Raw genomic sequence first — 27,014 nt, forward strand, 5'->3', positions numbered from 1 at the left:
TTTCCTGAGTGGGTTTTGGAGGGAATTATTTCGTTTGCAGGGCACCAGTCTTAAGCATAGTACGTCCTACCACCCTCAGACGGACGGACAGACGGAAGTAGTGAACAAAGGCCTAGAGGCGTTTCTTCGGTGTTTCACCGCCGGCCAGCCACGAAATTGGGCGTCGTGGCTACATTGGGCGGAGTACGCCTATAATACTTTGCCACATTCATCCACCAAATTGACACCCTTCCAGGTGGTCTATGGGCGTGCTCCGCCACGGCTATGGAAGGTGGGAACGGGTCAAACTCCAGTCAACTCGGTGGAGGTTCAGTTGCAAGAAAGGGATTTTATGCTAGATGAATTGAAAGTTAATCTCGTCCGAGCTCAACAAATTATGAAGGGGTATGCGGATAAGAAGCGGCGGGATGGGAAATTCGAGGTGGGTGATATGGTGTTCCTCAAGCTCCAACCATACCGCCAGAAATCACTAGCAATCCGGCCAAATGAGAAATTAGCGGCTCGATACTACGGACCATTCGCAGTCATGGAGAGGGTGGGCAAGGTGGCTTACCGCCTAGACCTACCTACCACTTCACGCATCCATCCGGTCTTCCACATCTCCCAACTCAAGAAAGCGGTGGGAGCAATTCCAGTCAATCCAACCATTTCGAGTCAATTGACGCAGGACATGGAGATGGTGGTGGAGCCCGAGGCAGTTATGGATTCCAGGAGGGTACCGTTGGGTCGAAGTGTCCGTATAGAGGTTCTAATCAAGTGGCACGGCCTGCCAGAATTCGAGGCAACCTGGGAAGATAGCAAGATGATACTGGATCGGTTTCCGGCGTTCCACCTTGAGGACAAGGTGAATCTCGAGGGGGCGGGTATTGTTATGGATCCAAGTACGGGTCAACGGATTCAAGTGTACACTCGGCGTCCAAGGCAACAAACCATGGACCAGCAACAAAGCAGAGGGCAGCAACAACCTTTTAGCAGTAGTGCAGGCAGCAACATCACAAGATATTAAGCAACAACATTCAAGGAACAGAGCTACTTTTTTGGAAGAACCCATTTTGAGCAAGACAACAAAGGAAGGAGTTATTTCACTAATTTGGAAAGAAGACCTTGGGCTCTCCTTTTATTACTTTTGTTTTATTTCTTTTGGGAAGGTATGAGAAATTGAAGGGTAGTACTTAATCTTAAGCTAGGGGGGAAGGGGAGGATATCCAGAAAATTGTAAGGAAACACAGAGAGTGGTGGCCTAAAGCTACTCAGAGACTCATGGCCTCAAGTCATGTTTTGTAATCTATCCTCAGTACCATTCGCACTGATTAATCAAGCCCGGTTCAGCACAACTTTACAACATAATCAATCTCAATTACTTAGCTAATTAGCTGAAGTTTTCTTCATTACATTGTCATTGATACCTACAGGGGAAGAAGGCAACGTAGAAGTCGCTGAGCTTGGTCAGTAGGGTCAGTCCCTGCCAACAGGTTTCAAAATGAAACTTTTTCTTTTCTCTTCTTTTTCCGTCCGTGGACACCAAACTTCAAGAAAGTCAGGGCATTATCATATTTACTACGAGCTATATTGTCAACTTTCAGGTACAACATATTGTCGAGCCATCTACTATTAGCCACAAATCGATCGAGCCTTTCTATAATAAAAGTTCGAATAGTCAAACCACGCTCCCAAGTATACCATTGTCCCTCAAAGCCTAGATCATGAAGATCACAGTCATGAAGCGCATTACGGTACTCTGGCATCTCTGATCTCTTCTATCATATATCCACACCTCCCTCCTTTTCATCATAAGTAAGATTCTCATTGAAATCCCCACCAATCAATAAAAGGACCATCAAATTTCTCACATAAATTTCTAATTAGGGACCATGTCTTGTTTTTGTTACCTAATTCAAGCCAACCATACCAACAAAACGCCAATACAACCCCGTGTCAGTTTTGATATCCCCACAGATATGGTATTGAGAGTAGGAGACAAGAGAAAAATCAATATTATCTTTCCAGTAAATACACAAACCACCAGACCTTCCAATACCACTAACACCATAAGCATACGAGAAACCAAATCTATTTTTATTATTTTTTGCTATACTTTTATTAACTTTAGTTTCAAACAAAAATAAAATTTCAGAAGCTAAAGAGTTGCACCACTTTCGTAGTGCTCGAACTGCGAAAGGGCTTGCCATCCCCCGGCAGTTCCAACAAAAAGTATTCATTTAAGAGGGCGGGGTTGAGCCGTGTCAACCTCCGCCGGACTAGTGGGCTGGACTTGATCCGTTTCCCAATTGATGCCTTGTTCACATCCACTTCTTCAGAGCTGTCCACCTGTTTCCTTTTGCCCGCAAGGAAAAATTGATCCTCTATAGATGAGTCAATGTCTCTGTCAATACGTTTCCATGATCTTCTTATGACAACCTGCTTATCTTTCTTTGCTTGAACAAGTTCTTGTGTTCCCAAAGAATGAACCTAATTGTTGCGGTAAGTGGTACAGAGGATTCTCTTTGGCAGCTTTGCTGTTGATGTTGTTTAAAACCAGGTGGAACTGGAGGAGGTTCTTCAGCAACTACAGCCAATTCCCCCGAAATAGCTTCATCATGCTGCACTATAGGTGGTGTCTTCTCAACTGCCATTGCATTCCCTTCTTCTAAGCTTGTTGCAGGTGAAAAAAAGAGCTTGCGGGCAGCACCAGGAGGGCCCTTTCAAATTGCACTTGGATCATTATATCCTGTAAGTTTAAGAGTGCTGTGGCCTTTAAGTTTGATCAATAGGGAAAGGCGGGCTGGTTTCTTTGGCGATGCACCGAGCCATGGACCGTACTCATACGCAACACCCTTTTTCACCTTCTCTTCCTCCACAAATTGACACTCGATATCAATGTACTCGATTCTCCCACAACAATAACAAAAATCAGCTAGCCGCTCACACTGCAATCCACACCACTTCGAGGTTTATGGACTGGTAGCAATTTTGATTCCCATACACAAAGGTTTCTTGATGTCAAATAGGATTTTTACCCCTAGGTATTCATCCCAGCCAAGAGGGTCGAAGTCATCGTACTCTAGAAAACCCCCAAGATGTTCTCCTATTTCATAAGCAAACTCAGCAGATCTTTTATTAAAAGGAACATCCCTAATTCGCACCAAGAACGGTGTGTTTACGAAACAGACATCCGAAGGTTGTTCATAGCCAATTATCTCCATCAAGATCAAAAGTTTTTTGTCAAAGAACCAAGGGCAGCCTTCCATAACTCTCTTTTTATCCTCTTCACCTAAAAAATTGAAAGACAAACAGGTTTGTTTCCACCATTCTAATAGCCACGTTATCCCTAACCTTCCAAACATTTAAAAGAGTGCGTTTCATAGCTTCAATGTTGAAAGGCCTTCTAGTCAGCAATTTCCCTACTAAGGTTAAGGAAATTCGAGTCTTTGTATCATCATCAATACCGGTTTCAATGTTACCACCAATTACCTTATTTTCCTCCTCTGTTAAGCATAAATTCTCCAAATCCTCAAGCAATTTTGATTCCATGATAAGGGAGAGAAACAATGATGAAAAAGCCTAGGAATTTGAAGGGAAAAGCATAAGAAACCACGAGAAATACATACAAAGAGAATTGCCCTAGACGAGGGACGAGAGAAACCCTAGACGAGGGACTTTTAGTATATTTTTGCCATGAGTTTTAATTAATAATTAGTGAATCTAATGTAAATTTGCTTTTGTATAGAGTAATAGATCTGGTTTGTCTTTGAGAAAGGTTTGGAAACTTGTCCTAATCTCTTTGTTATTATAAAATTTTACACTTTGTCCGGTACATAATTTTAAATCATTTAGTATAATAAAATACAAATGGTGTAATTGAGGTATTAAAAAATTATAAGAAAAGATAGTAGAGGTAATAATTTATTTACAATTAATTGATGTGAGAGGAGAAAAATTATACGTAGTGTATATTAAAAAAGAAAAAGTAGTATGGAGTATGTGTGGAAACGAGAGATATATAATGTTAAAATGACGCAATAATAGTTTGCTAAAATAAACAAAGTTTAGTACTTTGAAAAAATGGCCCCATTAGAAAGGCGTAACACTTAAACGGAGGAGTTATTAATCATGTGAAACTTGTTAGAAATTGCTCCCTCAATTTCAAAATACACTCAACAATTTGACTGGCACTCGCCAATGCAACAAATGCGTATATATATATATATATAGATCTTGTGCGAACTTGGTCGAATAATATGAACTGTGAACTTATCTAAGCCGTCCATCGCGCTTCATCTGACGATTTGTAGTTCACCCGCCTCATTAAGGGTATTTTGGTAATTTTCGCGGTTGAATGACCTCCGTTATAACTTTCTCTCTTTCTCTTTCCTACTTTCTCTCTCTACGTTCTTACTTTCTCTTTCTACATTCGATCTCTCTGAAGGCGATTGTGCTTTTCGATTTCGCACTTTGATTTCATCGATTTTCCTCTTCGATTTCGAATTTTCTTCGATTGTTCTTCTGTGTTTTTCCTTTTTTGCTGTGATTCGATCTTTCTAGAGAGGTAATTTTTAGGCTTTTTATTTTGTTTTGTGTATCTTCTTTATTGATTGATCATATATTAGGGTTTTTGCTTTGTTTTTGTTCGATTTCGTTCTCGATTTGTATTATTATTGCTTTTCGTTTGATTTCTATTATTATTTTGTTCGATTTCGATTTTACATATAATTAGGGTTTTTGCTTTTTTTTTTTGGTTTGTTTTTGTTCTTCTTTACTGATTTTTGCTTTAGTTTCTGAGTAATTTTGATTATTCTTGATTTCGTTTGATTATATAATGCAATTTTTAAAATTTTTTTACTTAAATTTGATTATGTTATGTTCACTATAGCTTTTACGATTTTTTGATGTATTCTTTTAGTTTTGCTTTTACTTTTAAATGGTTTTTATTTACTTTATAGTTATTATTATTTATTGTTGATCAGAGGATTTAATAGAGGTTGTTAAGAGGGAGAGAGAACATGGTATAGAGTAATAGGAATGTTATGTTAATGTACCTAATTTAATGGTGAATTCAGAATAATTCTTAGTATACTTGGGTACTTCTAAGGCCACATAAAGGTGTTCCAGGAAGTTGTTGTTCCTAGAAGATTTTGGCTTGACCTCTTGATTTATTTGTATTTTTCTTCACCTTTTGATGAAAGTCTTGGCATGTATCACTTGAGTAATGCAATCTTTTAATATGTTTTACTTAAATTTAATTATGTTATGTTCACTATTGCTTTTTCGATTTTTTAATGTATTCTTTTATATTTGCTTATTTTTAAATGGTTTTTATTTACTTTATAGTTATCATTATTTACTGTTGATCAGTAGATTTAATTTTGTTAGTTAAACCTATTCTGTCACATTGATTTATTCACTTGTTGTTGATATTATGTTTTAATTGTTTTGCTTTTACTTTTAGTGATGTCTTGTCTACTTTTAATTTGGTTTCATCTACTTTTCAGGATGATGTCTGAAACAGTTGGGCTCTCTTCTCCTGATGTTTATGTTGGAGATGTTAATGTAAGCATTTTAAAAACTCCTCATGCTGTACTACCTAGGATAGTTTATAATTCTAAAGGTGGTAAAGAGTTTATTCCTAGTTATTCTATGGAAAATAAGCCTATTTTTGGAATGAAATTTAATTGTCTACAAGATGGAATTTATTTTTATTATAAGCATGCTTGTGAATGTGGAATCAAAATTCGTAGTAGTACTAGCAAGGTAGAAAAGAAGTCGACTGGTTCTGATGGTAAAAAGGGTGTTGTACTTGTTAAATATTTGGTTTGTAACAAAGAAGTTTTTGTCAACGATAATAAGAAAGATAAAAAAAGATGTTGAAGGTGCTGTTTTTAGGAAAAAGACAGTCAGGAGGATTGGGTGTCCTGCTATGATTAAGTTTAAGTATTGTGATGGTGGAAAGTATATGGTTTATTTCTTTCATGAAAACCATTGTCATCCTTTCTCAACCCCTACTACCAAACATGCCACTATACCATATGGTGGCTTAACTTGTGTTCATAGGAAGTTTATATTTGATAATTCAAAGTTGAACATTGGTGCTGTTATGTCCTATAGGATGATGAAAGAATATTGTGGAGGTTATAAACATGTGAAAGGCACTAAAAATCAATTTAAAACTTTTCTCGTGACTTAAAAGTTTATATTTCTGAAGCTGATGGGGCTATGTTTATAGAAAATCTTCAACATAAAGTCAAAAACAGTAATGTTGGTTATTATTTGGACTATTGTGTTGATGCAACTAGGCATCTAACACGAGTTTTTTGTGCTGATTCCATAGGAAGAAAGGACTTTCAATTGTTTGGGGATTCCATTTCTTTTGATACCACATATGATACAAATAAATACTCCTTAGTGTTCTGCCCTTTTACTGAAGTAGTTGACCATCATAAACGATGTTTCACATTTTGTGCAGCCTTGTTATCTAAAGAAGATGTGGAATCTTTTGTATGGCTTTTTCAGACTTTTCTAAAATGTATGGGAAATGAGCCTTCTTGCCTAATTATTGACTAAGACCCTATAATAGGTATTGCAATACAGAAAGTTTTTACCAAAACGAAACATCGATTGTGTATGTGGCACATCATGAGGAAAGTGGCTGAGAAAGTGGGTACAACTTTCTGTAATGACATTGACTTTTTGAAAGAACTTTGTGCTATTCACTAGACGAAAATTCTAATTTGGCACCGGATCAAACCCCCCCTAAGGCACCGGTTTTGAACCGTTGAGGATTTGAGGGATGCCAAATCCTCAAAAATTTGGCACCGGTTCAAAACCGGTGCGAACTAAAGCATTTGGCACCGGTTAACCGATGCCAACTACCTTGATTTTGATTAAAAAAAACTGGCGCCATTAAGTTGGCACCGGTTAACCGGTGCCAACTTAAATGGCGCCATTTTTTTTTTTAATAAATTCAATGTAGTTGGCACCGATTTTAAGCATGAACCGGTGCCTTTGACTTGTTTTTTTTTTTTTTTTTTTCCGGAAATGATGTATATTAATATTAATACTAATAAATATAATAATAATGAGATCCTGCACATAATACCTGATAATTAATAATAATAATAATAATTACTATTATTAATTTTATTAATAAATTATAATAATTATAATATTAGTTTTAATAATAATAATAAGTATTAATATTATAATATTAATAATAATAATTATTATTATAATATTAATAATAATTAGTATTATTAATATATTAATAATAACAATAATTGAAAATAATAACAAGGACATAAATATTGATAACAATCCCAAAATATGATATTAATTAGAAAAATGTGTCAAAACTACAAACAAACAAAATTAATTAGTAATAATGTAGTACACTAAGCTAGTTAAAACAGAAATAAATGATATTTACAAATTAAATGTGATGTAGGCCGCCAACATGTCTCGAATTACATTGAGTTCCTCGCTTGTGAACGGATTTCCCGTTTGTCCCTTGCAAAACTTGGAATACATACACAAAACGTAAGTTAGTAGGAGTGAACTCATAAATAATCGTAACATGACAATATCACTTAGTTATTGGTGATGAAGGCTTGAAATTACAAGAAAATAGCAATTAAGGGGTTGTAGAACGCATTTTCAACCAAAATAGCCCGAGTAAGGACATTTTCACTACTAGGATGCCTATTTCCTACATTTCTTGTCAAGTAAACTCATAAATAGTCATAACATGTCTTTATCACTTATTTATAGGTGGTCAAGGCTTGAAATTACAAGAAAATAGCAATTAAGGGGTTTTAGAACGCATTTTCAACCAAAATGGCCCGAGTAAGGCCATTTTCACTACTAGGATGCCTATTTTCTACATTTCTTGTCAAGTGAACTCATAAATAGTCATAACATGTCTTTATCACTTATTTATAGGTAGCCAAGGCTTGAAATTACAAGAAAATAGCAATTAAGGGGTTGTAGAACGCATTTTCAACCAAAATGGCCCGAGTAAGGTCATTTTCACTACTAGGATGCCTATTTACTACATTTCTTGTCAAGTGAACTCATAAATAGTCATAACATGTCTTTATAACTTATTTATAGGTGGCCAAGGCTTGAAATTACAAGAAAATAGGAATTAAGGGGTTGTAGAACGCTTTTTCAACCAAAATGGCCCGAGTAAGGCCATTTTTCACTACTAGGATGCCTATTTCCTACATTTCTTGTCAAGTGAACTCATAATAGTCATCACATGTCTTTATCACTTATTTATAGGTGGTCAAGACTTGAAATTTTAAGAAAATAGAAATTAAGGGGTTTTAGAACGCATTTTCAACCAAAATGGCATAACTCTTCAAGTTGTTGTGTGTCTGTACAATGACTCATCACTATGTCATACATGAATCTTATCACGTATAGGCAACAATCAACTCCGTTTTCTTGTTGTGCGCACTAGCATGAGGAACAAAGCACATGAATCAAAATGAATAGCAAATTAGCCACATCTTACGCATTGTATATTAAGAATATCACAACATTATGTGGCATTACCTTGGGTGATTTCCATGTAGGGCCTCGAGGATTTATCTTCTTCATATTACTACATAGAAAAGTAAGTTCAAATTCGATTAGTATAATTAATACATATGAGTTAGGTTATGATAATCAATAACAAGAATTGAAACAAACAAGATATTTACTTTTGCAGTATGGACCTCACGAGGCGCTTTCTTGGTTGAGGTAACCGAGCAGAATCAAAGAAGAAGATTGTGTTACTGGAAACACAAATCACCAGTAGGGTCCAATGATAACTACACACGAGACAAACAAATCAATATTTAGCCTAATACAGCATATAAACTGGGAAAACAAATGAATTTGACAATCATAATCAGACGTACTCCTCATAATATGGGACGGATATAAACTTGTCTCTCGCAGTCACTGATTCCTTAATCGCCCGTTCAGCATAGTACAATACGTCAGCGGAGTTGCCTATGATTCTAGCAGTGGACATCTGCTCAGGGCATAACCACCCAATTTGACACGGAGATTCAAGCTCCCACATTTGCTCCTGGAGTGCTCTGCATGCATGATAATAGAATGTTAAACCAAAACCAAACGACAATCACCACTAAACTGAATAACATAAATAGAGTACTAGTTGAATTACCTGATGCATATTTGAATGAGGGAAATGTTAAGCATTGCACCACTTAGAAATTCCTTCACATCTTCTTTGAATAGCCATGCCATTGCATCATCATCGTAGTGGAACATTTCCTTAGGTAGTGGAACTTCAATGGGGCTATCACTAGGCAACACACAAACACGGTTGTGCAGATAAGTTAACTCCTTAGAGAGTGATTGAAGCACCGTGTCTTCAACTAGTGGAGTAGCTTGCATAGCTGAACCTCGCGAAAAGCTCTTGTTCGGCGCTTTTCCACTCATCGACCCATGTTCACTCTTCTTCTTTTGCCCCTCCACCCTCTTCTTTGAAGTTTGGCTTTTCCTCGATGACTAATAAGACAAATTAAAGCACACAAATGGTTAAAAAAGAATTTCTACCAACTCTTGGGATTAAAATCGGGTATAGAGTAAAGTGTGAACTCTAAATGTAAATTACCTGGGTTGTAAACCGTATCCAAGCACATGGCCATTGCAAAAAACTACCTTTGGCTTCCCAAAGTGTAGTGAACTCATCCTCCTCTACGGGCACAGGTATTAGGATGTCCTCGAACCCGGCCACCACAGAATTGATCCCAACCGAATAGTGCTCTGGCCGAAGCGGTCACAAATGGACCGTACCTTATTCGGCCGGTTGAGCACTTCCATACGCAACCAAGTTCAAAGCTCATCATTGCTAGCCCTTGTGCATTGGTGCTGTGCACAGCAAGCACATCATTGCTAGCCCTTGTGCAGCAACAAACCAACACACTTGTGCAGTGCACTGGTGCCTGGTGCCTGCTTGTGCACTGCACATCATTGCTACCCCTCGTAGCAACTAAACAACATCAACACACAACACCAACAGCAGTTCAATAGCAACACATCATTAGCAACTCAACCGCAACAACATACAGCACAAAACAACGCAAAAACCGCACAACACAACAAACTTCACAAATTCACAGCTGAATCAATGAACCAATATCACCATCCAAAGAAATAAGTACACAACTCACTTGTAGAACCGAAAAGTCATGAGGTGTCGGATTTTCAAGCTCCCTCAAGTACGCATGTGCAGGATTACCAACCTGCAACAGTGTATTGATAGTGCGAGGCTAATTAGAACCCACGTAACTCAACAAGTCAAAATACTTATAGATTAGAAACCACTTAATCATGTACCTCCTCGTCTGCATGTATCTCATCTTCTCCTTGTTTTCGTGGGTAACTACAAGAGTCGACCGGTGTAGTCGAGGAGAAAGGCAAGCTCGGCAAGTTCATTTGCTTTGCCCATGCATTGAACTCTTCTCGCATCTCGTTGCGCACTTGTTCCTTAATTGATGCCACCATAGCATCCAAGTTGACCGGTGAGTTCACACTTGCCCGGGATCTTCCTGATTTGGTATATTCCGGACCCATCACCTTCTCCCATCCTAGCAAGCTCCCCCCCCCCCCCCCCCGCACCCAATACGCTCTCCAGTGAAAGGGTAGGGCTTTCCCAAAGCCAAGGTGAAAGGGTCCTTCTCCATTGTTGGGACGAGCTTGCCTTCAACAAGCTCTCCAGTGTACTAAAGCTGTAGCAAAAGCAAAAAGGCAACATCAAGTTAGTGTTTATGTAAAGTGATATATGTACAACAGATTCATGCAGTTCACAATTCATAGTTGCTTACAAGTTTATCTGCCATTTCTTTTGTTTCCGGAGCCTTGATGGACCATTTTCCGGTTTTCTTGTCACGAGAATGCAAAGAACAAAAGAAATCTCCAGCACGACTCACCAAAGTACTGGTCGTGGAGTCAGAGGGCACAGTGGAGGACCCTAGTAGCGAAGTGGGGTATACTCCCTCACTCACCCACGTCTCCCTCCATTCATCATACGTCATACACCCCATACGATGGTGGTATTGCTTCTGCAATGCATTCTTGGAATTCTGCTCTCTTATTTCCTACATAATTAGACATATTAGTTTCAAAACTAACAAAATATTAAATATATTTTACAATTGTCATCAGAGTTACTTGAACTTACAATTGCTTCTTTTTTGCTTTTTTAAAGTACGAAAGCATCCCAATCTTCCTTTGATACACTAGGCCATATTTTCCATGGGAGTTTCTCTTCATCGATGACTTCTTCATCCATGCCACCTTCTTTCTTGTTCTTTGGTTTTCTCACAAGCTTCTTTGTGATCAACCGACGAACTAAGGTGGTCTTGAAGCCTTTGAATCTTGCCGCAAGTAAGGATTCAAACACCCTTCGCTTGGCGTACTCATTTGGAATGTTAAATAGACTCTGCAAGCACAAATAACAGTCATTATTAGTTTTCCCATTTAATAACAATAAATTGAAGGAATTTGTAAATGTGCAAAAAACACACTTGCCCCAGTATCATTCCAAAACGTGTCAATCAAGCCTGTAGGTACTTCGCTCAAACGAAGAGTAATGGGAATTTTGCGCGCACAAATCCCAACTTGAACAGCATACTGACGACGCCATTTGCCTATAGGTTGTCCTACCCTGTCATACTCCAAGACCATTGGACCGACAGGTTTCTTGAAACTTGTAGTCGGACCCCTCAGCTTTTTCTGCGCTGGCCCCTTCACCCCCCCTCCACTTTGATCCTCGCCGAACGACTCAGACATTGCATTCTCGATAGGAGGCGCTTGTTCAACTGCAATTTCAAACTCATCAAGCATACGATCCAAAACATCTTGAGCCTGATCTTCTGCCTCACCCAAATCAGGCTCCTTGTTCACATCATACATCTCGTCCCCATCCCCAGATGAATCATCATCATCAACCTCTACATCCTCCACTCCAATACGGTAGTGATCATCCGCCATGAGATGTAAAACCTGTCATTACAAACATAACACGTTATTAGTTGTAATATAAATAAATTTGTAAGGTCAATTTATAATCAAATATAAATTGCTGAATTATAATACAAATTAACATAGAAAATGGGGAACTAAGTTACTTCATTCATTTAAAAGAAAATAAGAAAAATGGGCAAGTAAGTTAGCAATTTCATTCATTTTCACCTAAAAATGTGATTTAATAATACTTTCGACGCCTACAATTTCAAACTAACAAAAAATAGTACCTCAATCTAATATTCCTTCGTCGTGGTCTGATCGCATGTAATTGGCTCGGTCGTCTATCTCATTTGGTACAACAGGTCTAGGAACAGTGAAAGGTGCTGAGTCGGCTGGGTCACTCCAACGCCAAGGATTCTTCTTTTTCCGGCTAGCACAATACACCATTTTGAGTCGGCTGGGTCACTTACGTAAAACACTTGCTTGGCTTGAGATGAAAGGATGAATGGTTCAGCGCTTTCATTCAGGTGGCCAAGATCTACAAGAGTAAAGTCATCATGTTTGACATTACGCCTGATATTATCAACCCACTTACACCGGAAAAGAGCAATCGTGAAGTCACAATAATCAAGCTCCCATATTTCTTGAATTCGACCGTAGTATGACCTATGTTGCACCGATACGGACACGGACACGGGTACGATACGGACACGGTAAAACGGCAATCCTAAAATAGGGGACACGGGTACGGCGAATAACTAGGCATATAATATATTAAAAAAAACGAAAATTTGACAACCTATTCAATAAAACACTAAGTAATTAAACTCAAAATAAGTCATTTTGTTTAAAACAAGTAATTATTTAGTGTCCGTACCAGTGTAATTATTTAGGACCGTAAAACAAGTAAACAAATTCGGTACTCATCTATCTAAACAAGTAAACAAACAAGTACACAAATACACTCAAATAAACACTATTTCTTCTTCCTTTCTCTCTCCTCTCATCTATCATTTCTCACTCTTAAACTCCCATTTCTCGATCTCTCTGTGTCTTCCTCCAATCATACATCACAACACTTTGAAATTTTTTTCAACTCTTCAATAACACCAAAAAATCTACTCTAACAAGAAAAATCGAGAATTAAGGGATGAATTTAAATGAAAACGAGAATGAGAGGATTAACTGAGAGCACCGGCGGTGACGAGCGAGGGCGACGAGCGACGGGAAAGATTAAAGGGGGTTTCCGTTAAATTCGAGAAAGAGAGGACGGAGAATGACACCTGCGACACCGGTGTGAGTGGTGACGAGCGGCGGTTAGCCGGTGACGAGTGACGGCAGTCGGAGACAATCTAGGTTGCGGTGAGGCTGAAGTTCCAGTTGTTGCCTTGTTGGTGTTTGAGTGACGAGAGAAAGAAGCAGAGAGGATTGAATTTGAGATAGGCAGGAGGACATGAGCAATTGAGCATAGGGTTTGAGGAAAATGCAAAATTAGCGTGTCCACTACCAAACGGGCCGTGTCTAGGGGTGACACGGTCCGTGTCCATGCATCGTTTTTAAAAAAAAAAAATTGGACACGGATTTTGGTGTGTCCGAGACGTATCGTACCGTGTCCCACCCGTGTCGGTGTCGGACACGCGAGTCGACTCGGACACCCCTATTATGTGGCGTGTCCGTGCATCACAGAGTATGACAACTCTGCATCAACAGGTGATTTATCCTTAGCACTTGCAAACTCCCTTGACGATGCCACAAGCGTTACACCACTGTTTTGGGTCGAGGATGATTTCAAATCCTGACGCTCAGTCCAAAATGTGTACCCATTTATGTCATATCCTTCAAATGAGCGAACGTCATCCCTAGGACCATAAGCAAGCCACCTTACTGTATCCGTGACACTCTCATACTTTCCACCCATCACTCGATCACGAAACCAACTCACAAACTTCTTATTATGCAACTGCATCAGTGCCCGTTCACCTTTTGATGGAAATTCATCACGCAAACTAGCCATGTGCTCGTCTAAATATGGGTGAACATCTGCAACATGGTGCAACACATATAGGTGCGCTTGTAATAACTTATCTTGATCAAGTGACATTCGTTTCGACCCGATTGTTCCATGACCATCAAGTCTCTCTTCGACACAAAAATGTTAACTATACAGGAATGAAGATAGTAATATGAATATTTATATTTGAAAAATATATATTTAAACTAATCCATTATAAATTATATAATTATATTTGATTATAGTCGGTGACGGAGCTAGAAATTTCAAACCGGGGGACAAATAGACATCACATTATTTGACAAAAATGTTATTAAAAAAAAATAGTACTTGAACACACATAGTATAGTTAAATACGAGAAGTTAAATTTTTATTACAACTCAAAAATCCAAAATATGGAATACTCAATTTAAAAACCCAACATTTTTTTTTTGACACAAAAAAAAAAAATCCAAAATTATATACCAATTCTTCCTAAATACGAAGTACTTGCTTATGGGTTTGGAATTTTTGCATAATTCAAACATTAGATTATATAGTTAATTAAATGCAATTGTCATACACTCATACTTACCTATTACAACCATAATTTTGGGGATTTGTTCATGCAAAACAATTACAATAATTATTTAAATACATATATGTAGTACCCCCTCCTTTCCTTATCTACATACCTAGTTTCGGGAATTAAGGAACTTAAAGATTCCTTAAAAGTCATAAATGGGAAGTACAAATGTGCATGTAGGGTTAGAGAGAGATAAAGAGGAAAAAAAAAGGTAGTTGATAATTATTGAAGAGATAGAGAGAAAAAGTGTTGAAAAATGATGTCAAAAGTACCAAAAAAAAAAAATTTGATGACAACTCATCAAAAAGAGGAAATATTGTAAAAAAGTACATTCTTTAAATAGATTTAGGTATGTAATTTTGAAACCCCAAAAAGAAAAGTATGCATATAGATAAAGAACGGAGGGAGTAATTGTTAAGAAAGAGATGAAAGGAAAGGAAAATACTACTTATACATTGAAATAAAAAAATTACAGGAATATGCTGCTTATAATCTTATACATTTGATTAAAAAAAAATGAAAAAAAAAAAGTAAAAAGAAAGAAAAGGAAACTGCAGCAGAGGATCGAACCAGAATTCCCGTGAATACAAGCTTACTCCACGCACGACTACACCACTCATTTTGTATTACACAAGTTTGTACACAATTATGTATTTAATCTAATTTATTTTTTTTATAGTGGGGGGAGCTGTCCCCCTTTGTCCCACGCTTCGCCAGTGATTTTAGTATAGGCTTGTAAGAAAACTTGCAAACTTATTAATGAAATTTAAAGTAAAAAGGTTTTAAGTATTCGGAAGCATAGCTGTGAGCCTGTGAAGTTAGTTAGTTGCCCAAATTTCCGAAATGTTTCTTGTTCCTAATTGAGAGTAAGGATGATACCAATATGTTCTGGTTCTAAACCTCATTACTCATACATCTTCTATCCTATACTACTATGTATTTATTTTAATCCGGCCCTATATATATCTCCTGGAATCTGAAAATAAGCTCTAACCACTTGAGTTATCCCTCACTCTCGCCCAAATTAAACCTTGTATTTATCGTATTTGCAAATTGGATCAAATCATATTCTAAATTTTAAAACCTTATATGTATATTTATGATTGATTTGAAGCTTATTTTAATACAATTTTCGAATTTATTCTTATGGAATGATGTGGATCACTGTTTTTGAAATTTATTTAAGATTAATTAAGCTCTATTTATTTACTATTTATATGGAGTATTATGTTAAAGTATGTTAGTTTGGGACTCTAGCTTAAATTGTTGAAAAATTGATCTGATTATGTTATTTTAAGACTTTAATATTTTATAGTTAAAAAATGAATTTATGAAATACTTTGTTATGAGAAGCTTTTGTATATGCTCTTAGAAAATTATTTTGAAATAGAGTCTGATACATACATTATAGGGACTAGGGAGTATTAGTCATTACAACAATCATGTCAACAAGATCAAATTACTAAAAAAATCCACCTTTGACTGCGTAGTAATAATCACATCATTTGATTAGAGCTCGTGCAAATCCATCACCTTCAATTAATTCATTATTTGAATTTCATAATTCACATTTATATATTTCATGATTCATTAATATCATTTCATTTTATTGTGCTGATACTAAGCTAGTGATTAAAAAATGGAAAAAAAGAAAAAAGAAAAAAGAAAAAATCTAGATAGGCTTAAAATTAAACAACAATATATTATTACACAATAACTTAGCTTACTATTAATGTTAACTTACATACATATGATATACATTATATAATAATAACTCCCACATATATTTAATTTGATAACACTTATTAACTAAATTACATTAGTAAACTGACTTGACAAATAAAGCATCAAATTAAAGTAACTAAAATTTTTCAGCTAATTAAATAACCAAATTACATTAACTATAAACTTAATTAATTACCCTAGCTTTAATTTAAAACTCTGAAAGTGAAGAGCTAGCTAATTGGTGAACAAGTGCAGTAACAGGTGCAGCTAATGTTGGTTGATAAGCAAATCCATGCAAATTACCCTCCAAATTACTACTAATCTCACAACTTAAATTACCATTACTTGGACAACAAGGCATCCAAATCCACCTTTTTCTCTCAATATCAAACATTAATCCTTTATTAATGACACCCTTAATCATAATCACAATAAACTCACCACTTCCAACACAATCAAACCCTCTTCCTCCTTCAATTTCCTCAAACTGAGCATACAATTGTTGTGGCATCCTCTCGATTTCGGCCCATTGACTCCCACACCCTTGAAGCACCCACATTCTTAAGCTCCTAGGGACATTGAGCTTGCTCTTTTCGACGGCCGCCACGAGGATGAGTCTGTCCTTGCTCTCAACCAAGCAAGGAGACCTTAAGAACCTTCTCATAGGAGCTTGGATCTTCCACCACGCGTTCGAGGAGACGTCGTAGGCTAAGACACTGAAAGGACTGTAGTTCATACAGTAGAATCTGCCATCAGAGTGAAGCATCTGACCTGATTCAAGGCTGCAGAGCCTTGGAAGGGAGGAGGTGGTGTCCCAGACCGAGTAGAACCCGCTCGAGTCGATATGGAAAGACTCTGCAGTAAGGTTTTTGACTGCATAAGGGGAGATCATGTCATCTCCTGCAAGAATCAGATCAACTGATGCTGTGGTAACAGACAGTCCAACAGACGGAAAAAGCCGAGGCCGGCGGGTGGGTGGTAATTGGGTCACTGACCCGAGTAGTGGGTTGTGCAGGAAAAGGTTTTTCAGGCCGGGTTCATCGGACACCCAACAAACAAGCCCGCCCGAGGTGGTAGCTGGCGAAAACCCTAGTGGTATAATAGAGAAAGGGATAATGTACCATTTGACCTCATAAGGGTCAAAAAGATATGCCCTAGTTGATAAAACATTATCTCCTTGTTCGTCTCCATTGTTATTAAGATTAGTGAAGTTATTTCGATAAATAGTACTAGTATTGGGTGTTTTGTGGGTAAAAAAGATGAACCAATGGTGGCAAGGGGAGACTTGTAGGTAGAGTTGAAGGAAAGAGTTGGAGTATAAAAGTGCATACCATCTCTTGCACACGGACCGAGCCCGGAAGAAGGCGGGCAAGGGGAGGAAGGCGAGGATTCGATCCACGAGTTGTTGTGGAAGGCGGCTCCATAGCCGACTATCCATCCATGATGAGGTGGTGATGGTAGTAGGAGTGGTGGGAGGAGGTGGAGGAGGAAATGTTGTAGTGATAGTAGTGTAAGGATGAAAAGTTGGGGCGAAAGTTGGAACATTTGTTATGCCATAATTGTAAGGGAAAGGGATTGCTATTGAAGCTTGGTTGAAAGTTTCCATGGTTTAATGAAGAAATTGATTCAGAGAGTTGAAAAGGAAGTACGTTTTTGGGGGGTTGTTTAAGTGGTTTGTGGGAATTTTAGTGCAAGTGTACCGGGGTTTATAAAGGAATAGAAAAGGCATGCAGCAGTTGACTGACCTTTGCCTCTTTCGATTCCCCCTCTCTTACTCTTAGTTCCTCTTATTATAATACAATAGTAAGTTCTATAATTCGTCTATAAAAGTTCATCATGTTATAACTTTTTTTAAGACAATTACCGTTCAAATAGGAAAAGTTATTAGAAATGGAGAGAATTTTTTCTACACCGTCACATATAGTGGCAATTAAGTCAATATAGTTTGGGCCATATTTGACTGACGAGTTCTTTTAAGATTGATTTCGGTAGAGGGAACGGATCCGGTTATCCTATTTGAATTGGTAGATTACGATCCCATTTTGAGTTTGTAATCACTGATTATGATATTCACGTCTAAGTTAGGCCAAATTTGTTCGCGTCTATTCAGGTGATGCTTGGATTTGGAGGGATTAGTAATTAAGGTTCATGCCAAAAACTGGATCATCCTAATTGAATGCTTGTCATTTATTTCAATTTGGTTACGATCGGATTAATACATGCTACATTGTTTAAGTACACTTTAAAGTTACATTGAATACATTCAACTTGAGTCATATTTAAGTGATGAGTTAACAAGGCCGGAGATTAATAAGGTTCATAGCAAAATCGAACTATTGATGGATCATCCAATAATTTCGGATCTAAATCGGGTCGATCTTGCAGGCTAAGCTATCTCAAATTCTCAACCTGATTCGAATAACATGGGGCCAAATTGGTCACATATATATATGTCAACTTTACATAAGTCACCTGAAAAAAGTGGAAGGTATAGTAAAGCTGAAAGAACCATCTATCAATTCACTGTTTACTTCACACTGCTAGCTACGAGTAAGTTGAGAAATTCACACAAAACTGAGTGAAATTAAAGAAAGAAGCTGCACCAATAAAACCCACAACTCCACTTTTAACAACCCAAATAAAAGCCTGATTCTTGGTATAAAAGGGTGGCGCTCCCAAAACTTTATATTATATGCGTATGTAGTAATTAAAGTATAGTACGTACTCCAAATAATTTTGCAGATTTCAGTAATGTGTTGTTTTTGTCAAACGTTAGCTTTTTTCTATAAATCATCATTTGTCTTTCTGATAGGAAAAAGAATTTTCAACTTATTTCTATAATTAGTAATTTTGTAGTGAATATATTTAGAAATTTCTTTTTACACTTGAGAAAATTCTATTTATATCAAAAGGGTTATGTTTAGATTTGGAAATTTGCGTTTTCTACTAAGAAATCTCCTGAATTTCTTCACCCTGGCCTGCTTCATAAAATCATCTCCTATTCAGGACTAGTGTAGTGTTGTACTCATTTTTATTTAATTTGTCTCGGCTTTTTATGTCTTTGGAGTTAAGAGAATTTTAATTTATTTTGGATGATATAGTTGCAACTTAACTATGGTATGATCAATGAAGTAATAATTACATTACAAAAGTCAAATTTTATTTAGCTCCAAGTTTTGCACCCCTTCTACTCTTCTAGCCATTTCATACTAGGTTCAATTACTTTGTTTCATATTTTCGCCACTAAAAATGATCGGTGTAATCTTAAAATCTCGATCTATATGGATTTTACTATTTAATAATTTTATGATAATATGTTTTTGATTTGAATCTCATGTAGAATCTTAATATATATTTGAAGGATCTTAAGATCCCTCTTAGATAAAAATCAAGAGTTATTGGTAGGATCTTAATACAATTCTACAATTTTACGTACGATCCATTGATTGAATTCAGCATACAATGATAATTTAATATGATAGACCGTGTATATATTACATTTTTTTTTTGTTATTATTATTTTATGTTTATGTGTCATTAAAAGCATGAACCAATCATTATTATTGCTTAAAAGTGATTAAAAAAAATCAAAGAAATTTGTGTTATCTTATTAAGTAGGACCTACAGTTAAATATATTATGGCCTTAATTTATTTTGACATCCTTGCACACATCTTATCAATTACAATGCAACTTGTGTGATGCCTTTAACAACTTGTGCCTTTGAATCTTTGATTTAAATATAACCAAAACAAGGCCTCTTAATATTATGGTTTACTTTAAATTCATTAAAATTTGTGCTTTTATATATTAGAGTAAGATTAACATTATTTCCATTATTAATGAAATTCTTAAATATGACCTCACAATTCAATCCTACCAATCCGATCCTACCCCCTCATTGATCCAAGGTAGAATCTTGATCTTGATAATTAATCTTGTTGTATGCACGTTACTTATTAATACTATATTTTAATTTACTAATTAGCTTATCTTAAATGTCAATGTACTCTTATTTGTCATTTTTCATATACCAATGCAATGTCAATATGTCATCGGTCATTATGAATATCAATTCAAAATGAATCAAATTTTAGGTTATATTCAATTTAATTTATCTAATTAAGAAAATGTTTGGAAAAAGATATATGCAGTCTTGCATATAAGAAGCTAAAAGTGAAAGAATTGATAATAAATAAACATTTATTACACCGATTTACTCGTGAATTGTCGATAAATTCCCAACTTAATACTAAAAAAATAAGTAGATTAAATGCTTATATGCGGCCCTTAGCATTACCTTTTAAATATGGATGGATTGGAGTTTTTTCTTTTTACTTTTTTCTTTTTTATGTTTTTTTAATGCACAAAAATTTGTACAAGTAAATAAGAAGCATGAATAAAGAGGGGATGCTTTTATGATGTAGTGGTACGATTTAATTTTACAAACTGTCATATCATACAGATTGCCAAGGTTATCTAATAATGATGTTACTGGTAAATAAAAAATGTAATGATGTTATTTAACTCTTACAGGCGATTGCATGTATATTAGTGACTAGTAAGAGGCTAAAGAACAATTGTTTACTACTGCACGTATCTTTCAAATTAAAGGCCTAAAATTCATTACAAAATTTATTTTAGATTACTGCTGTTGAATTTACCTAAGCTACATTGATAACGTACAATGACAATAGTTGTGAAATTGTTTTTTCTTGTTGTTTTCGTTTAATATCCTCTTGTACTTTGAAATTTGTTCATCACTACAACAAAATCTAGAATTTTTAGGTTTTTCATATGTATTTTAATTTTATAAATTACTGGGTAGATTCAAGTTGTGTGACCTTGTGACTACTAAAGATAGTATTTTTACAACCTGACCAAGTTATATAGATTGAAAGAGTTTAATTTCTTGAAATTCTGCTAAAGCGGCCCTTGTTTAGTATAGAGAGTTTAGACTTAAAAATGAGCTGCTTTGACCAAATCAGAGGGTTGACCACATAAAACAACTACAACTTTTTTATTTGGTAAAAGATCTCTTTCAAAAAGCTGATTGAGTTGAGTTTACTACTCCGTAGTTTGTAAAAAACTGAAAAAAGGAGCTTTTTCAAATAGTTGATTGAGAAATTTTAGCTAAATAACAATTTGGTCCTGAAGTTATTATAATTTACGAAGTACATCACAACCTACAAATTTAGCTAATTTTACTACGAGTAAACAATTTTATGAAAACAATTAATACAATCAGCTATTAGTTATCCCTTTAATAATAATGATAAAAATAAATAAAAAAAAGGTGTGAATTTATGCAACTAGACTAAAAAAAGTGAGTTATGGGTTGTGTTCGTTTCATACTTCGTATGGGCTCATAGCCACATCAGTTGAAGACCCAATAATTAACTTAACCTTATAAGTCTATAACCAGTTAAACCAACGTTTACATCCCTTGATAAATACTTCCTCCGCCTGCCTTTTTTTTTTTTTTCTCTTTTGTCCTATTTGACTTTGTTACATCTCCAAAATGCGTCTTAAATCATATATATCTTCATTTTTTACATGTGTAAAATTAAAAAGACTTTATTTTAAATAAATACAGACATACAATATACAATTAGATGACTCAAATAAGATTCCACATAAATATAATATCACTTATATATTAACGAGATTTTATGCTCAAAGCTTTAAAAATTTGACCCAAATTTATGCATTGAGTTGATGTAAAAAATAAGGGACGGATGGAGTATTTTTTAAATTCGAAAATATATCTAGTTATATACTTATATGTCATTCTACAAGAAAGCGGAGTAAATTTATTTATTTTTTTTTTACTTTGTTGACAAAAGCACATGACATTATATAAAAGCATAAGCATTTTTGTCGTCTTCTTCAAAAAAAAAAAAAAAAAAGCATTTTTATAAAACACACATTGGTAATAAATAAAGCACATATGACAAAAATTAGACATAACTGTTTCGGATAAGCTCCGATATCCCGTATTCAGGATCTGTAAAAAAACCATATCGTCTAGCCAAGTAGCCGCACAATCAATGCAAATTAGCTAACCCTGAATTTGTCCCGAGATAACCACTCCGATGACAAAGTCAGTTGCGATTTCAAGAAGAAGATAAAAGAAAAGAAGAGAAAAATGATAAAGAAAGAAGAAGAGAGAGAGAGAAAGAGTTTTTTTTTTTTTTTTTTTTTTCCCTTCATGTATTTACTACCTTGTAAATGAGAAAATTAATGAGTATTTATAGGAAGATTAACTTGGCCACGTGGTTGATCCTAAGGTTGTGTAATATGTGCCGATATGGTCATACAACCGTTATGCAAATTCGGATATCAAGATCTGACTCGATCCAAATCTCGTATCTGTTATATCAGCACCGATATCACTCTATACAATAACTAATAGTATCAACAACCTCAACAAAATCATTTTATAAACACATATCGACTAAAAAAAAGGCACATTATAATGGTTTATATATAATCGGTTGTAGCTTCTACTAATCGGTAAAACTTGAATAAATTAGACCCTAACTTAACAACTCTATAAAACTTTTTAAAATCATGTTAGAGCCTAACTTAGACACAACTTAATTTAACTTAACTAAGTGACATTATTCAACTTGATATTTAATAAAAAGAAAAATTGACAAGAATAATCCAAACTATTGGCTCCCTTCTCATTTTAATCCCATGCCAACTAAGTTTTAAATTAGAATAATCCTAACTATTAAGGGGCTCTTTCAAATTAATCCCTCTTACCTACAACTTGTGATACCAATTAAGTTCTTTTTTTTTTTTTTTTTTTTTTTTAAGACAATTAACTTTTTATTTATTTAATTTAATTATTATCACCCATCATTCACCTACAACCTCAGCCACTTCCATAGCCATAGCCACCATTACCTCTATCTTTCTCTTCCCTCCTCAAACCACCATGGACCCACCACCTCCTCACTGCCACACCACCACCACCTCATTAGCCCACCTCCTCTCCCCTCCCAATTGCGGCACCCCCATCACTCGCCTACCTCCACCCCCTGACCCCACATACATCCCCATTCGCATCTCCTCCTCCATCGACGCCTCCCACTTCATCTCCTCCTTCTCCGACCCGTCCCCCTCCCCGTCCCTCTCTCCTTTCCGCTTTCCCAAATCACCTCCATCCTCTCTCCTATCCCCGTTCTGCGGTCGTTGGTCGGTGTGGTTTATGAAGGGGAAATTGTGGTTGCTGGTCATTGTTGTTGGTGGTTGATGGTGATTGATGGTTGGGGTGGCCAAAAGGGTGGTTTCGGTGGATGGGCTTGGCTGGAAAGATACTTTTGGTTGCTGCGGGTGGATGTAAAGGTGGTTTTAGTGGATCGAGGGTAGGTGTTAGAGGGTGGCGGTGGGAGTTTGGGTTTAAGAGCAGGGTTTTTTTTTTTTTTTTTTTTATTTATAATAATGTTAAATAATCTAACCTATAATATGTTGACATGTTACTCATTTTACCTGATTAACAGGTAGAGGTGTCCACCGTGCGAGTCGTGCGAGCTGGGTTAGGGTTAGGTGGGTCGCGGGTTGGGGTTTCATGACACACGGCACGACACACGTAGGGTAGGGTGGGCCGGGTCGTGGGTTGGGTCGGAGAAGTTGGACACACCAGGGTTAGGTTCGTGGGTTAGACGAGTCGTGGGTGGGTCGAGCTGGGTTTGTGGGTTAGACGGATCGTGGGTGGGTCGAGCTGGGTTTGTGGGTTAGACGGGTCATGGGTGGGTCGAGCTAGGTTCGTGGGTTAGACGGGTCAAGGTGGGTTAGTGAGTTAGGGTGGGTCGAAGGGTGGGTTAGTGGGTTAGGGTCGGGTGGGTTTGTGGGTTAGGTGGGTTAGGGTCGGGTGGGTTAGTGGGTTAGGGTCGGGTGGGTTTGTGGGTTAGGTGGGTTAGGGTCGGGTGGGTTTGTGGGTTAGGGTCGGGTGGGTTCGTGGGTTAGGGTCGGGTGGGTTGTGTGGTGTTTTAATTTTTACAAAATTAACAATTTGATGGCTTGCTCTTAATTAAGATGCCTACGTATCCTTATATTATAAAATAAGGAATCAAAGCCAGCGTAGTTCTTATATTGTACTTCTTTTGAAATTTGGGGGGGGGGGCTTGGACCTATCTTTAGAAAACTAAAATTTAATTTTGCAATTAAATTGTAATTTTCGAAAAATAAGTTGCCTACGTATCCCGAAAGAATCAAAGCCCACGTAGTTCTTAGCGTACCTGATTTAGACTTTTCTAGCCACCCATGTTTGTTGCATCATCATCCCCGGAAGTTGCATCATCCGTTGACGACTCCAATATCATCACAGGATCATCTTCATCGTCTTCGTCTTCCTTTAAACCTTGAGTTCTTCTTTCAGCTTGATCCCAATCTTTCTTACAAACACAAATTTGAATGCTTTCCGGAGTTAAGCGAGATCTTTTTTCATCTAACACTCTTCTACCTGCACTAAAAGCAGACTCGGAAGCAACAAATGAAGCGGGAACTGCAAGTATATCTTTTGCAATTCTCGCCAATATAGGAAAACTTTTTTTATGTTCTTGCCACCATTTTATAATTTGAAAGTTGTTGTTGGTCTCATGTTGATATGACAAATAATCATTAATAGCAAGTGTTGAAGAAGATGATGATGAGAATGATGTAGATGCTTTGTGTTTTTTTTTCATAACTTTATCAAGAAAACCAAATCTAGAATCGGAAGTGCTAGTAGTAGTTGGTGTTGCCAAATCAAAACCATAAATAGATGCATAATGATCATAAAGGTCTCCCAAAACAGATTTGCATTTGTTAATATATTCACTAACATCATAATCGATACTTAAACTTGTATAATAAAATTCTAAAAGATTTTCCAAACCTTCAGCTTTGACACCGGGGTCAAGAATAGCAGCAATTCCATAAATGATTGGAAATTCACTAAAATAAGTATGCCACTTACGTTTCATGCTATCAAGAACGGGACGAAGTCCATCAATCTTCATATGCTCTTCGATGGTGTGAACAACTTTAACACACTCAATTATGACTAAATGAACGTTAGGCTCATAAATATAAGAGAAAATATGAGTTGCACTATCAAAAGCATTTAAAACATCACGAAAAAAAGAAGCATTAGTCCAATGACTTTCGGTTATTAACTCAGTAGGATCAACACGAGTCTCATTGTAAAGTTGGGTCAAAATATCACGATACTTTATAGCATCACTCAACAACTTGAAAGTAGAATTCCAACGGGTAGGGGTATCAATAGACCATTGTCTTTTCTTAAGACCTCTCTCTTTACACATAGCTATGTACTTTCTTCTAACTGACTGAGTAATCCTAATCCATTTTATAACTGTTCTAATTGGGTTTAGCAATGGTTGCAACTCAGCGAGACCCTCTTGAACAGACAAATTCAAAATATGAGCACAACATCTAACATGCAAGAGACTACCACCCAACAACAAATTCAACTCGGAGTCATTTTTCAAATAGTCAATACACTTTGTGTTTGCAGTTGCATTATCAAGAGACAAAGAAAAAACTTTATTATTCAAGTGAAATTCTTTTAAACAATCCAAAATACGAACTTTGATGTTAAAACCGGTATGCCTTTCTTCCATAGCTTGAAAACATAGTATACGTTTTTGAATAAACCAATCATCATCCACCCAATGAGCAGTAATGCAAAGAAAAGGTTCGCCAAAACTAGAAGTCCATGTATCACTTGTAAAACTAACACGACCATCAAAAGTACGAAATAATTCAATCAAACCACTCCTATACTTATAATAAGAAGTTTGTGTATAACGTCTTAGGGTATTTCGGGGGACACGAGTAAATGCAGGTTGTAATGCAACTTTATTAAAATGCTCAACGTTTGCATTTTCACCGTAACTAAAAGGGTATTCATTAGCAATAACTAAAGTACTCATTTCATCAATCATTCTATCTTTATTATAAATGAAAGGTGTACCTCCGCCGGGTTGGTTCATGTATCCACCCAATTGTGTTTGGACGCCACCCCCCGAAGGACGGGGGCCATTTTCGAACAAGTCGTGTTTATTTTGCAAATGCCGACTCAAGGTTCCGGTTCCATCTCCCGTTTTCCAATTATATGACTTGACATTTGCACCTAGCGCCTTGCAAACTAGGCATGTACACGTGAACCTCTTTGGTTGACCAGGTTGCCATCCCGGGGGTGTGACCTCAACTCGTTCAAAATGTTTCCACACCCAAGAAAAATGTGCTCGACCTCTACTTTCACCGCCACCACCTTTCATAAATCAAATTATTAAAATTAATTTTTAAATGCTATTCATGAAAATAAGCTTTTAAATTTTAAATATTTTAATTATACTTATTTAAACGCATTTTTCATGGTAATTAACTAATTGTAAATCATAGAAAATTGGAAACTAAACTAACTTTATAATCATTAATAATAGTTTTTTTTAAATATTCATAACAATAAAAATTTAATTAGAAATTACCTTGAGATGAAGGTTGAGATGTTGGTTGCGATGGAGGTGGCATAGTTGAACTTGATGATTGGTGGGACTCGTGGGAGAAATGTTGTGGTGGAGACGTTTGAATATTTTGCCTATCTCCTAAACCATAATCTCCATATTCATTGACAAATTGGTTTAAATTTTCCGTATTAATTTCATACGAAAAATTTGCACCACCACTCCTTTGGCTACCACTTCGACCACCACT

The 27,014-nt window shown here is 36.4% G+C and overlaps 2 protein-coding genes across 2 annotated transcripts; both read right to left on the bottom strand.

Annotated features, from left to right (window-relative positions):
* Nucleotides 1-10,736: 10,736 nt before the first annotated feature.
* Nucleotides 10,737-12,360, bottom strand: LOC110737478. Its single transcript, XM_021917838.1, has 4 exons — nt 12,270-12,360; nt 11,545-12,018; nt 10,839-11,111; nt 10,737-10,742 (listed from the first exon to the last, which is right to left on the bottom strand). Exons 2-4 carry the CDS (start codon nt 12,004-12,006, stop codon nt 10,737-10,739), a joined length of 741 nt encoding a protein of 246 aa, XP_021773530.1. The 5' UTR covers nt 12,007-12,018; nt 12,270-12,360.
* A 3,612-nt stretch (nt 12,361-15,972) lies between these two features.
* LOC110737497 (protein UNUSUAL FLORAL ORGANS-like) lies at nt 15,973-18,003 on the bottom strand. Its single transcript, XM_021917852.1, has one exon. It carries the CDS (start codon nt 17,888-17,890, stop codon nt 16,493-16,495), a length of 1,398 nt encoding a protein of 465 aa, XP_021773544.1. The 5' UTR covers nt 17,891-18,003; the 3' UTR covers nt 15,973-16,492.
* Nucleotides 18,004-27,014: the final 9,011 nt, after the last annotated feature.

This window comes from Chenopodium quinoa, unplaced genomic scaffold (assembly GCF_001683475.1).
Source record: "Chenopodium quinoa cultivar QQ74 unplaced genomic scaffold, ASM168347v1, whole genome shotgun sequence".
In the NCBI taxonomy this organism is placed as follows: domain Eukaryota; kingdom Viridiplantae; phylum Streptophyta; class Magnoliopsida; order Caryophyllales; family Amaranthaceae; genus Chenopodium; species Chenopodium quinoa.

What these genes read in the sequence shown, in the direction of transcription:
- LOC110737497 (XM_021917852.1), bottom strand. Translation starts at nt 17,890, where the DNA reads ATGGAAACTTTCAACCAAGCTTCAATAGCAATCCCTTTCCCTTACAAT.
- LOC110737478 (XM_021917838.1), bottom strand. Translation starts at nt 12,006, where the DNA reads ATGGCGGATGATCACTACCGTATTGGAGTGGAGGATGTAGAGGTTGAT. An exon ending in CGTTTTGGAATGATACTGGG is followed by an intron (nt 11,112 to 11,544) that starts GCAAGTGTGTTT and finishes CTAATTATGTAG; the next exon opens with GAAATAAGAGAGCAGAATTC.